The 12,921-nt window shown below is 51.2% G+C and overlaps 2 protein-coding genes across 4 annotated transcripts in view; one reads left to right on the plus strand and one right to left on the minus strand.

The window, feature by feature from the left end:
- The window catches only part of AMFR (autocrine motility factor receptor), a 45,231-nt gene extending 37,507 nt beyond the window's left edge, over nucleotides 1-7,724 (plus strand). Inside the window, exons 11-14 of the mRNA XM_018062011.1 lie at nucleotides 273-407; nucleotides 2,488-2,571; nucleotides 5,097-5,281; nucleotides 6,100-7,724. Of these exons, the coding sequence (XP_017917500.1) occupies nucleotides 273-407; nucleotides 2,488-2,571; nucleotides 5,097-5,281; nucleotides 6,100-6,247 (552 nt within the window). The 3' untranslated portion in view covers nucleotides 6,248-7,724. The remainder of the gene's footprint in view (nucleotides 1-272; nucleotides 408-2,487; nucleotides 2,572-5,096; nucleotides 5,282-6,099) is intronic.
- The window catches only part of GNAO1 (G protein subunit alpha o1), a 179,058-nt gene continuing 176,144 nt past the window's right edge, over nucleotides 10,008-12,921 (minus strand). For 2 of the 3 annotated variants that reach the window (XM_018062012.1, XM_018062015.1), the window contains exon 8: nucleotides 10,008-12,487. In XM_018062012.1, the coding sequence (XP_017917501.1) occupies nucleotides 12,300-12,487 (188 nt within the window). In that variant the 3' untranslated portion in view covers nucleotides 10,008-12,299. The remainder of the gene's footprint in view (nucleotides 12,488-12,921) is intronic. The other variant, XM_018062013.1, reaches the window with a different exon arrangement.

A 12,921-nucleotide genomic window follows, 5' to 3' on the forward strand; every position in this document is an offset into this window, starting at 1 on the left:
ACTTTTTAAAGCTAGAATATTCTAATTCAGTCTGCCTGAGGGGCGTGTTTCTGTGCTTTTTCTGTTTGGAGTTGATGCCGTCACCAAGTTTTCCGCTCGGCCTTCTGCAGAAGTCCTCCGTGTGGCGATGATCTGCGGCATGGCAGTGGCCTCCGTCCTTGTGTTTTCACGGCAGGTCACCGAGTTCAGTGCCCAGAGCCTGCCTCACCCCGCCACCTCAGGGAGTAATTGTGCAGAGTGACCGCGTCCGTGGCCTCTTTGTATCCCTGCAGGCTCATCAGATTCAAGAGATGTTTCCCCAGGTGCCATACCACCTGGTGCTACAAGACCTCCAGCTGACGCGCTCGGTTGAGATAACAACAGACAACATTCTGGAAGGACGGATTCAAGTACCTTTTCCCACACAGGTAAACTGAGGTTCAGGCATAACAAGTGAATTCTGTCCTCACCAAGGTTTAATCTTCTAAATTAACATTTTAGTTACTTAACAGCTGAGTATCATTTATGACTTGATGAAGGGTTTCTGTGAATTCCCTAACTTTCCAAATTATGATTGAAAACAGACTCATCCAGGAGGCCTGGCTGAAGACAAGGACACAAATATTTGGCTGATTTTTTATGCAGATGTATATCCCAAACCAGTCTGCCCTCTCCAGCCCAGGAGATCGTAGTATCAGTTCACTTTTGGACAAGGATTGGCAGTCTTTTTCTAGCAGATTGAAGTATTTTAGGCCTTACAAGCCATGCATTAACTGTTGTAACTTCTTAGTTCCATGCTGCAGTGCTGAAGTAGCCGTGGACAATATGGAAATGAATGTACATGACTGTGTTCCAGTAAAACTTTATTTACAGAAACTGTTGGAGGAACTTGTCCTATAGGCTGCAGTTTGCCAACCCTGGCTGTGGGAGATAGCACCCTCAGCTGGCTTTGCACATCAGTGTGGCTTTCCACTGGGTATAGTTCCTCTCTGTGTGAGGCTTGTGTTTTTCACTTTTCAAAAAAAGATCTTGTCTGCTGGCCCATCATAAAACCTCTTTGATGGGTACAAGAAGTATTGACATTTTAAAGACAAGCTTTCCAGCAGGACCAAGGAGTGAATATGTGATTAGAGCTTCCCAAGTGGCTCAGTGGTAAAGAATCCACCTGCCACTGCAGGCGATGTGCATTGGATCCCTGGGTCAGGAAGATCCCCTGGAGGAGGAAACAGCAACCCACTCCAGTATTCTTACCTAGAGAGTCCCATGGCCAGAGGAGCCTGGCGGGCTATAGTCCGTGGGGTCATAAAGAGTCAGACACGACTAAGTGACTGAGCCACATGCAGGCTATCAAATACCAAGAAATTACTCAGTTTTGATATGCCAAAACATGGAAATCTGTTAGTAAAAATCTTAAAATGTGAGAATCTTTGAAGAGGGAATAAGCCTGGAATTGGTAGTTGAAGGGCTTGAGGTATTAGAGGTGGTTCTGTGTTCCTTACCTGTAGGAACTGGCTGTTGCTCTAAGAGCAGACGCTGAGAAGGATTTGGATGCCAGTAGTTAATTTGAGAAGTGTTCTGGGAACCATGCAGTACTTCCCTGGTGGCTCAGATGGTAAAGAATCTGCCTGCAATGCAAGAGACCTGGGTTCAGTCCCTGGGTTGGGAAGATCCCCTGGAGAAGGCAATGGCTACCCACTCCAGTATTCTTGCCTGGAGAACTCCATAGACATAGGAGCCTGGTGGACTGTATGTAGTCCATTGGATCATTAAGTTGGACATGACTGAGTGACTAACATTTTCTTGGAACCATGGGAAGGAGTCTAGGAAACACAGGCAGCAAGTGGGACTGTGAGGTGGGTTAAGGACTTGTCCAGCAGGTCAGCATCGTGGGTGTCTAGAGCTCGAGGCCACTGGAGGCTTCTGGGATCCAGTGTAGAGTTCATGTGCCTCCTGAGGGAAGAGGAGCTGGGGTGTTTATGTGCCAGTTCCCATCAGTTGTCGGCAGAGGCCCTCCTCTGAGGAGTGCGGAGATCCCTCACACAGCCAGAGCGAGTCCTTGGGCGATGAAATACAGAAACCAGCTAGCCGGCACCGAGGGGACAGACCTGCAGGATCGAGGGCAGGGTCCCGAGGTGTCTGCCGTGTCGGCCAGGGTCTCAGCCTGGCTGAGCGTGAGGACAGCGGCACCTAGTTGATGGGATGTTGAGGTGGATGAGATGGCCGTGTCAGGGCTTTCCCACAGTGGCCTGTCTGTCCTCCTGTTGTGTTTTGCTGTTGTTGTGCAGTTATTATTACCGAAAGGGAAATTAAACGTTGATAACTCTCGGACTGAGGCCTCGACTCCTTTGTCGGGTCATTAATCCAGCATTCTCGTGTCTTGGACGCCGGGGATTGGTTGGACTCAGCCTGTGGGGGCAGTAGCTCCTCCCCACCACCCCAGGCCCCCCTGTACCTGTTCCTTGAGTTCAGAGCGGCTCTGCATTGTCTGTGCTGCTGTGTCTCTTTCAGCGATCAGAGAGCATCAGGCCCGCATTGAACAGCCCCGTGGAAAGGCCAAACGGTGAGCAGGAGGACGGAGAAGCTTCTGTTCAGGTAAGGCCTGTGCCCTAGAGAGCGTGGAGGAGTGGGGTGGGGTGCCTGGCGGTGGGCTTCGTCCACCTCTGATGTTGGTGTGACAGCGCTTGAGTAGTGAGCAGGCTGTATGCCAGTCCTGTCTCAGCATGTGAGGCTAACAAACCTCACTGTGCCCGGGTGTGGCCGGCAGCCCACTCCCTGGGGACTGTCCTCAGGACCTGGAGGAGAAAGGGGCCATGCTCTCCTGGCCAGGCCTGCCACCATGAACTTGAATGTAGCACTAGGAAGGGTGTGGAGGGGCTGGCCCGGGACTCGGGGTGACCACGCGGGCCCCACTCTCCAGAGCCGAGATCATCAGGTTATTCTCCCCTACATCTCTCTTGTGGAGCTCAGCATTTGCAGGAACTTCCACACATTTCACAAACAGGAGACCCCCGGGGTGGGGAGAAGCATAGTTATCTTGGGAACCAAATCTGTCTAGATAACCACTCTGGGTGACCTGGGGTGAATGCCTCCAACCGAAAACAGCTCCCTTGTCTGCTGTGCGGGGAAGAGGTGCCTCCACCCTGAGCTCTTCACCCCACAGCCTGGGGGTGCCAGTTCACACTCGTTTTTTGGAATTCCCGTTTGCTTATCGATGACTGTACTTGCTGGAAACTTTCTTAAGGGACTGAAAACCCCCAAGCAACCCTGTCTTCGCATTTCCTCATGTGTGTGAGATGTGTGGGGCTCCCCACACAGGGAAGGGGTCCGAGGACGGCACTGCCTGCCCTCCAGTGGGAGTCAGGGCTCTTCGGAAGCAGCTGCTTTCACCTCACGTGTCTTTCCCTACAAGCGGGAAACACTGAAAACTCCTAAGACTTCTTCAGGCCTGCTGCTGAGTTGAAGCGTTCACACCCGGATCTGTAGCGGGGTTGTGCAGCACTGGTAAAATAGTGTCTGGCTTCTGAAGAAGGGGACCGCTGCCTTTCCAGTTTTCGTGGCTGGCTTAGCTCCGATTTAGATGCTGGGCTTACTGGGTGGCCTTGTGGGTACAGCACGTTCAGTTTCTGTCTTGATTTCCCAACTTTCTTTTCAAAGTGAGCCTGAAGGTTTCTGACTTTTTTTTTTTTAATGTAGTGAAATTAAAGTACTTGTTTCACAAAGAAGCTTGCTATATAACACTTTTGGCTGTTCTCAGGAAGTAGTAAGTTCTTGGAAAACAGACAGTCATTTAATAAACACCTCGATTTAGCCCAGTCAGCAGATCAGCTCTTCCTGTTAATTCGAGGCCTTCCCTCTGCCCAAGCTCAGGCCTGCATGGATCAGGCTTGGAGGCCTGTGGGGGCCTGAGGGTGGGGTTCCATGCCCTTCCTTCCATCTCTGCCTCCACCTCCACTCATCGGCTCTTCTTCCCAGCTCCTCTAGGATCAGACTCAGGAGGAGAGAGGGTTAGGATGGGCCATGTGACCCCAGGGTGGGTGGGTGGGTGTGTGTGTGTGTTACAGCTGTTATTTAGAGATCTTTCTGCCCTGTCCAGCACCAGAAACCTTGAGTATTCTTCCTTTGAACTTGGACTGTCTTTCAACAGCAAGCCCTTACTTCTTGGGGCCCCCTCACCCCTTCCAGTGGTCCTCTTGGGCAGTCTTTCAGCAGCCCTGGGCTAGATCCTCCCGTAGGACCCATGTCTCCTCCCCAGAGCGCACACAGTGGTGCCTTAGAGTTGGCGGACCTTACAGTTGTTCCCGTCAAAGCCTTTTTAAAATCTGCTGCAAGCCGGTTTCTTCCTGCTAGGTCTCTCAGGTGTGTGAGAGTCATCACTGGCCCCCATGTCCCCCGGCGTCTAGGGCGTGTAAGTCAGGCCCCGGGATTTTCTTGACGTTCCTCCCTTGCTCATCTGAGAAGCCGGAGAAGCGCTCCCACCAGAAACTCTTTAAAACAGGCTTCTCAGCCACTTGCTCCTCAACTCTGTCTTTGCCTTGGGCTGATGCTGGCCAGCCTGGGTCTGGAAGCACGAGCAACACAGATGGCCCCTAACCGAGCCTGCGAAGGGCCTTGGGCATTGTCTTGGCCTTCACAGCTGCAGCTATAATGGAGAGAGCCCCATTATTACATCCTGTGACTCAAGCATAGTATCTCATGTCTGTTTTAAAAAAGATACTAAGAATTTACCCTTCTTATCTGCCTAGCTGTTCTCAGAATCAAATGAGGGTATAAAATTTGTGCAGTACATGTGGTAAGACTTGCTGAAGTTTTAGAGCCATAAGTAGTGGTGAACAGAAAATTCCCAGAATGCAAATTAGTAGTTAACTTGTGTGTCTTCCGACAGTACAGTTTCGAGGAGCTTCTGTTTTCCATATGGTAATCCTTCACTTACTCCCCAGTGTTGAACATGCCGTGGTGAGCCAGGCCCTGCCCATCAGGAACCCGTGTCTGCTGACATGTGTTTGTCGGTCCCTGCCTGGCAGCCTGTCTCCTTTGGGGTCTAGAAGAGCATCACGAGGGGCTCCGGTCAGGTGGGGAGCTGGACTGCTCACAGCAACCCCTTGCTTCCTTGTGTCCAGGCCGAGCGGGTGCCGCTGGACCTCAGTCCTCGGCTGGAGGAGGCGCTGGACTTCGGCGAGCTGGAGGTGGAGCCCAGTGAGGGGGAGGACTTTGAGGCCCGGGGCAGCCGCTTCTCCAAGTCTGCGGACGAGAGGCAGCGCATGCTGGTGCAACGCAAGGATGACCTCCTGCAGCAGGCGCGGAGGTGAGTGGGCCCACAGTCCCGTTGCGGGGCACCTCCCGTCCAGTCCCGGGACCTGAGCGTCCTAGCCATAGATGCCAGCGTTGGAGCATTAGCGCCTGTCACCTGCAGTTTCCAGTTTCAAATCTCTGCTGAAAAGCCAGAGGATCTGGTAATACTGGGCCACCTGATAACCTCTGGCCAGCGCTGCCAGCGTCCCCTGTGGGCGCTTTAACCCACACTCCCGTGCTTAGTACTTCTGTGCCAGCGTGTTCTAGACCCTTTATGTTAACTACTTTCTCATTCTCTTAACTCTAAGAGGGAGCACGGTGATTATCCCCATTAAACAGACTTGAAGCTGAACAAACCAAGGCCTCGAGGGCCTCATGCCGGCCTGGTGCCCAGCTCCCGAGTCCTCCATCCTGGCCACTCTGCACGGCCAGCCTTGGAGCACGGCTACATCCCCGCAAGCCCCAGCCCCGGGTGGGGGCAGCCAGAGGGAGAATGTTCTCTTGACTTGGCAGGCACTGGGTAGTTAAACATTTGGTGACAGGGCTGGTGTGTTCCTGTGGGTGGGTTTGGTGCCCAGCGCCAGCCTGGTGAGTAGGGACGTCATGCTGTGTGTGTGCGGGGGGTGGAGGAGAGGGAGGGGCTGAGCAGCCTCCGCTGCAGAGACCTTCCGCCCTTCCGTTCAGGGCTGGGTGTCTTGTTTACGGGGTGGTGCTGAGTGACTTCATGGCCGTGCCGGGGAAGGGGGAATTACGGAAGCACATAGTGTGTGTCTGTGTGCCTGCCTTCCAGAGCTGCCTGGGTCCCTCACTTGCACCTTTGGTTTTTGGTAGGCGTTTCTTGAACAGAAGTTCTGAAGATGACTCGGCCTCAGAGAGCTGCCTCCCCTCAGAAGGGACGACCTCTGACCCTGTGACCCTGCGTCGAAGGATGCTGGCCGCTGCAGCCGAGCGGAGACTTCAGAAGCAGCAGACTTCCTAGCGCTTCCTTGCCTTCCTCGCCGCCTCCGCCCGAGCCGCGTGCCCGGCCTGCTGAAGAGGCCTGTCCCCAGTTGCGCCTGCTGTGTGAAGAAGCAGGCTTGACTGCATCACCGCTGTATAAAGCATGTGGTCTTAATAGTGTTTGGACAGCTGACAGATTTAATCCTTTTTTGTAATACTTTCTATGTGACATTTTTCTTCCCTTAGAAACACTGCACATTTTAACTCTAGGCATGATCTCTTCTGCATTGACTGGACTTTGGAGGGGTGGGGAGGATCAAGAGGAGGTGGGCAACCAAAGACCTGAAGCAGGCAACGTCCATGACTGCCTTATGCAGAAGTCATAACAGATGCCAGTGTCTTTAGCTCCAAATGTGGCAGGAAGTGTGTGTGCAGCAGATGGGGGTTGGAGGCGGGGGGATCCATACAAAGCAGCGTGGAGATGGACAGACAGAGCCTGACTCCACACCACTGGGTAATTTCTGTTGTCCAGCTGCTGTTCTTAGTGAGGAGGCATTCAGAATGTCACAGAGTGAGGCCAGAGCTACAGGCTTCTGGACCCCTGGGCTGGCGGGGCCTCATGGAAAAACCATGTTTGGTTCGATACCTGGAGCAGAGCAAGGGAAAGCCCAGGGATGTGGTGTGAGGAGGTGACAGTTGTGTCCCAGGACATCCGGGACTTTCCGAGCCCCCGTCCAGAGCTGGCTTTACTTCCGTTAATGCTGGTGCTCCTCCATCTATGAGTACGCCCTGCGTGTCCATCCTCTCCTCTCTGTATTTCATTGTCCCCTGCCCACCTGCCCCCAGACATGGGGAAGGTCGGCGCTGACAGGGTTAAGCAGCAAGCTTTGGTTCGTGGTTTTAATTCTTTGGTAAAGTCAATTAGGCAATGCCAAAGGCTGTGGGTTTGGTCTTTGGGGATGGGAGAGTACTTCTTGGAGAGCTTCATTGAAGAAATAAATGATACCTTTTGTAGCTTTCTTCCCTGGAGCCCTTCATTTTCATAACTGTGTTGGTTAAAAGGTGAGGTGTTGCCTCCACCTGCCTTGGAGCAGACCCAGATCTGAACTTTATCAAATCCTTGACAAATTTCACTTGAAGGGTTTGAAACACGCAATAGTTCAGTTTTATGTCCTACTGGATTAAGTTTTCTTTTTTTTTTTTAATGTTTGAAAGCATAGTTTTATGGTAGTCCTTTTGGGAAGAATCCAGTATTACCTAAAATTGGCAAAGTTAAATGTATTTTACATAACAAAGTTTTTAGGATGTTGAGAAGTAACTGAAAATAGAGCGATGAGTACGTGTTTAGGCTGAGATAATTTATTTCAATAAATCTTTCGAAAGCCTTATCTTGAAATGCTATTAGTAAATTTCTGTGATTTTTTTTTTCTTTTAAAATTTGTTTTGCTGAGAGCATAGCTATTTGTTTTTACTGTAAAACAACAAGAATAATAATAATAAAAAGCAAACTGTCCTAGTGTGGTGTTGTGTGTGGCTTGGAGCTAAGGCAGTTTTCTTCAGAAGTGCAGAAATTAGATTGTTTTGATGTTGTATGTTCTGTTTTGGTTGGTGGGTTTTTCTTTATAATTTTGTGTGTGTGTGTGATGTGTACCTTTAAAGATGATACCAATTCCGTGTGTTCTTATGTTTCAGATGTGTGAAAGAATGTTTTGGAGTCAATTTTAGAGGGTCCTGAGACAATGGAATACAGCAGTATGACAGTGATCACAGGAGAGACATGCCTTTAAAACAACCCCAAAGAGAGGTCCTAAATTCACCCTTAGATTTTACACCTGCATAGGAAAGGATTCTGTGCACTTACTGTCTCTTGGCTTCTGTCACTTCTTGGGGATATCTGGGACAGACTAAAGGCAAGGGCAGGATGCTAGGCCAGCCCCCCAACGCCATGGGATGGCCCCCGCCCCCAGCCCCTTGGCCGTGCCAGCTTCTCCAGCATGCTTTGCTGAGGAGGCCAGGCAGCTGGTTCAGGTCTGTAAACCGAGGGCGTCTGGGTGCTCTGAATGGTGGTGGAGGGGCCCTTGCCCTCTCTGGGCTCTTCTGGAAGTGGTCTCCCTCGCTCCCTTCATTTTCTTTTGACCCTTTTGACATCTTGGGTTCCCAGTTTGGTTTCCCCCTCCTCTGATTTTGAGGCTTTTATGTACCGTAGAGACCCATGATCTTTGTGGATGTTCTAGTTCTGTTGATATGGATTCTGGGTGTGCAGGTGGCCACACGGACCTGGCTTCCCACTTGAGCTGGGTAGACCATGTGCTCTTCGATCTTCGGCCAGCAGATGTGGTCCTCTCTGGGTAAAGCTGAGAGCTCTGTGGAGCAGGGCCTCGCACGCACAAGGAGCCCTGGCCCTGCTGCCCAGCTAGGTCAAGGGACAACTCAGCCTGCCTGCCTCTGGACACCTTCATCTCCCATCTCCTCACTCTTTCTTAGGAGTGGTTCTGAACTTGACTGCACATTAGTTACTTGTGGAGCATCTGGAAACCATGACGCATAGACTCCACCCCCACGTGTCTTGTTCTAATAATTGGTCTTTCCCTGCACCCTTTCCTAGCAAAATGCTTCTGGATTCCGTTTTAAGTAAGGTCAAAGAAACGTCTGTAGTTTTTAGCTACAGAATTCACAAGCAGATTGGGCAAGAACCCTGTTACCCTATGGCTTCTTTTTTGAGAAATTCAGGTGATGCCACATGTAGAAATCATGGTATCCTTCAGCCTTTCATCTGTAACCCCCCCAGACCTGTGTCCTGAAGTCAAGCTTCTTCTCAGTCAAGTCCTGAGAGTGCAGGGTTCCCATCAACTGAGATCGTGTGCCTCCTTCTGCAGATAAGTTGGGGTGAGGGAAGTTGGTGGGAAAAGCCCTGGGGGAGGGCCGGGCCTGGCTGGCTCACCAGCAGGCTTGTCCTGGCTAAGGAGCTCCTGGATCCATTCTTTGTAACTGAAGGGGACTAGCCTCTTATTACTCCACAATTTCTGCAGCAGTATTAGCCCCTACCTGCCATCCTCACCAGATTTAAAAGGCCACTGGCAGTGCCAGGGAGAGGCCTTCCTGGGCTGCTGGTGTGTGGAGGATTCCACTTAATTGACTTCACCCAGCCCCTGCCATCTCCTGGGTGGAGCACTTGACTGCTTGGCTACTAAGTGATCCAAGGACCTGACGCAGGATTTTGCTGAGCTGTGTTCCCTCCAGATCCCAGCCTCAACTGACTTGCAGTTTAACTGCAGCAGAAACATGGTGACCCAGGGACTGGAGAACTGACTCCGTGCGCCAGGCTGTGCTGGTCTGGGTCGTCCCGTGTGTGTTTGGCCTGCTGGGGACTGCCAGCATTCAGGTGCAACAGGGGAGGCTTTGCAAGATGTCCGAGTGAGTGCACATGACCCTTTGGGTGCAGAGGGCTGGGGCAGTTTGGCCTCATCCTTGGGACCACCCATTATGCTGTGGTGGAGCCCCTGGGTACAGGATCACATAATAGCAGGAAACCTGCCCTTCCAATGAGAGGGTGCTGGACCAGGAGGAAGGGGGCACTGCAGGCTAGAGTGGCCCATTCCTCTACCCGCCCTGCTCCCAGGTGGCTGCGCTCAGCTGGTTCCCCCTTGATGGCAACACTGGCACAGGCGTGGGGAAGGTCCAGGACGAAGGGTCCTTAATCCGGCACTCACAACCCTACGCACCAGCCTCCCAGTGTCTGTGGCCCGGTCAAGTCCCTCCCCTTTCCTGTCAGAATGAAGCCCGAGGGTGAGACTCAGGAATACAGACAAACATTCTCTTTATTGAGCTACACATGAATTTTCCATTAGTCAGAGAAGTAGACTGGCAGTGTGTAAGATATCACAGAAACCTCACCGATTGGGAATAGAAAGGCTTAGAAAGACCCGTGGGCTTTTTTTTCTTTTTTTTCCTTTTTTTTTTTTCCAAGTTTTTTTTTTTTTTTCTGCATTTTAAGTTTTTTGTGTTTTGTCTTTTTGCCTCTTTATCTGAAATGGCTGTGACTGGTCTTCTTCAGCAAATATTGTCTTAAAAGTGAACCGTGAAGAGGTTTGGGGTTTGGATACTAGTCAAAGTAGAAATGACATTGGACTGATCATGAGAACTGTGGCTTTCATGTAAACATTACATTCCATCTTTTTTTTTTAATTTTTTTTGTTTTTTTTTTTCCCCCATCTTGTGGTATTTAAAAATTTTTGTTTTTTATCTGCAGCACAAACATCCCCACATGAGAAAGAGTGAACACAGGTCACTGAAACAAAGGAAAAGGTGGAGGGGTGTGCGTACGCGCGCACACACACACACACACACGCACACACACACACACGGAGCATCCATCTGAGAGACGGAGAAGTGAAAATGTCAGCAGGAAAAACCACAACCCGGTTCCCAAAGACTACGAAAGCTGATCTGGTGTGTAATACATAGTGCTCATCAGGACAAAAAGAAAACCAAAACCTAAAACAACTAAAAAAAAAAGATAAAGGGACTCTGTAGGAAGGGAATGAGGGGGAAACTGTTTTCTGTTGGGCTCTATTTATGTATATGTTCTGTATCCTTTGGGGGCAGCTACTGGCCAGTGAGAGCTGTGCTTTATCTGTACAAACCCCGAGTGAGCGTGTGGTCTGAGTGTCTCGGGGCTGGGCAGGGGGGTGCTGTGGGCATGGAGGCTTCATTGGGAAAGCAGGGCCTGAGCACACGCCGGGAACCAGCGCCCAGGGTGTGGACAGGTGGCACCTCTGCAGGTGGGGTGGGCGAGGCTGCAGGTGTATATGTTTATTTCACAAAGGGAAAAAAAAAAGATGGATGAGATGGTGAGTTTTCCTTTATCCTCTTTTTTTTTTTAAACACTACAAAGCACATGAGAAATGTTCTTCCTTTCCTTTCAAATTCTAAATGTAAAGACTCAAACTAAAACCGGATTCTACAGCATTCTAGAGAAATACACAGCCGTCAGTCACTCTGGGTCGTGGGTTAGACAGGGGGCTTGATACAGAAAGGCTGTGTCTTACAAAGGCCAAAAGGTCATGCTACCAGGAGATCGTCAACAGCAAAGAGTCCGTGAAGCAGTCTGTAGAGAGAGAGACAAGGGGTCCAGTCGGACCATTTTCCTTGATTTAGAACACCAACCAACCAACCGACCGAAAAACCCTCCAGCGTGTTTAATGACGTGGGGGTGGGGGCAGGATGGGGCAGCGTTGCAGGGGGATCTGGAACCCAAGGGAAGCCTTGCCCGGGCCCCCTTGGGAGGCCTCACCCCAGGGACCCTGCCCCGGCCCTCTTGGAAGGGGAGCCTGAGGAGCGGCTTCAGCTCTGCAGGGGACCCTGTGCTGTGACGGCCCCTCCCCTCAGCTGCAGGTGGGAAGCAAACCAAGTCTCCCTTTTCTCTGACTCTTGCCTTGTTAACATGAATAAAGAAAACTCAGGAGACAGTGGATTGATCGGAGCAATGATTCTTCTAAATTCTTGAAGTTAACAACCTCCGCCACCCAAAAGAGAAGCATCCTTAAGTTTTCTCTTGTTGCAAAGTATGGGGCAGGGAGACATTTGGGGGTGCTGGCCACTTTTTAAAAAACAGTTTTGGAACTCACACAAGTGCAGGACAGAACCAAGAGCACACAGCCCGAGTGGGTGAAGCAGAGAAAAGGCTGGACTGAGGCCAGGGCTTTCCTCGCCTTCCCCCTGCTCACAGAAATGGGTCTCAGAGTGTAAAAGCATGTGGCTGTTCTTAAAAGGACGGACTCCCAAATCAGGACTTGGATCGCAGTGCGTGTGTATGTGTGTGTATGCGCATAAGTGCACACTCAGGTGCTGTCCCAGGAAACTGATGAGCAATGGAATGGTGGTCGGTTCTGTCTGAAGCTCTTTCTAGTACAGACTAAAAAAACTTTAATATATATTTGTCTATATATATAAGGTTTGTTATGCCTTTTTGGAATTTGTTTACCAACTTGCATTTGTTAGTGTGGGGGGGGGCAGGGTGTGTGTGTATGTGTGCAAGCTTTTCTGTGAGTGCTGGAATCATTACCAAATAGGTTGCTATACAGGACAAGAGGTCAGTACAAGCCGCAGCCCCGGAGGTTGTTGGCAATGATGATGTCGGTGACGGCGTCGAATACCACCTGGATATTATTTGTGTCTGTGGCACAAGTCATGTGACAATAAATTTCTTTGTTGGGTGAGCGGTTTTTGCTTTCAAATTGTGCTTGGATGTAGGCGGCGGCATCTTCATAGGTGTTGGAGCCTGTAAGGAGACAGAGCAGGGGTTGGGGGGAGGCCCTGGTGAGAGCGGGCTTGGGGGTGGGTGGGCTGGAGACTCAGCCCTGACCTTCTCCAGGAGGCTGCCTGGGGCCCTCCTCCAAGGCAGAGTCACAGCTCACGTTAAAAACCACACACAGCTGCGCGATCCCCTGGCTTCCCCAGGTCTTCCCAGGTCTTTCCCTCTGTGTTCACACGCGGCCCCCACAGGCCCCGGGCAGACAGCGGCCACAGGCAGCACACCGAGGCCGGCGGGTCTGCCCTTCACAGCGCTCAGCCCTGGTCCAAACCAGACCTGCTGCTGCTCCTGCAGGTGTTTTGGGTGGGGCGGCGGCTCTGGGCGTGCGGGGCGCCATGTCTACACTTTCCTGAATGCTTCCTCCACTGGTACGGCCAGGACTGTCTTTAAGCAGTCCCCAT

This window comes from Capra hircus, chromosome 18 (assembly GCF_001704415.2).
Source record: "Capra hircus breed San Clemente chromosome 18, ASM170441v1, whole genome shotgun sequence".
Classification (NCBI taxonomy): domain Eukaryota; kingdom Metazoa; phylum Chordata; class Mammalia; order Artiodactyla; family Bovidae; genus Capra; species Capra hircus.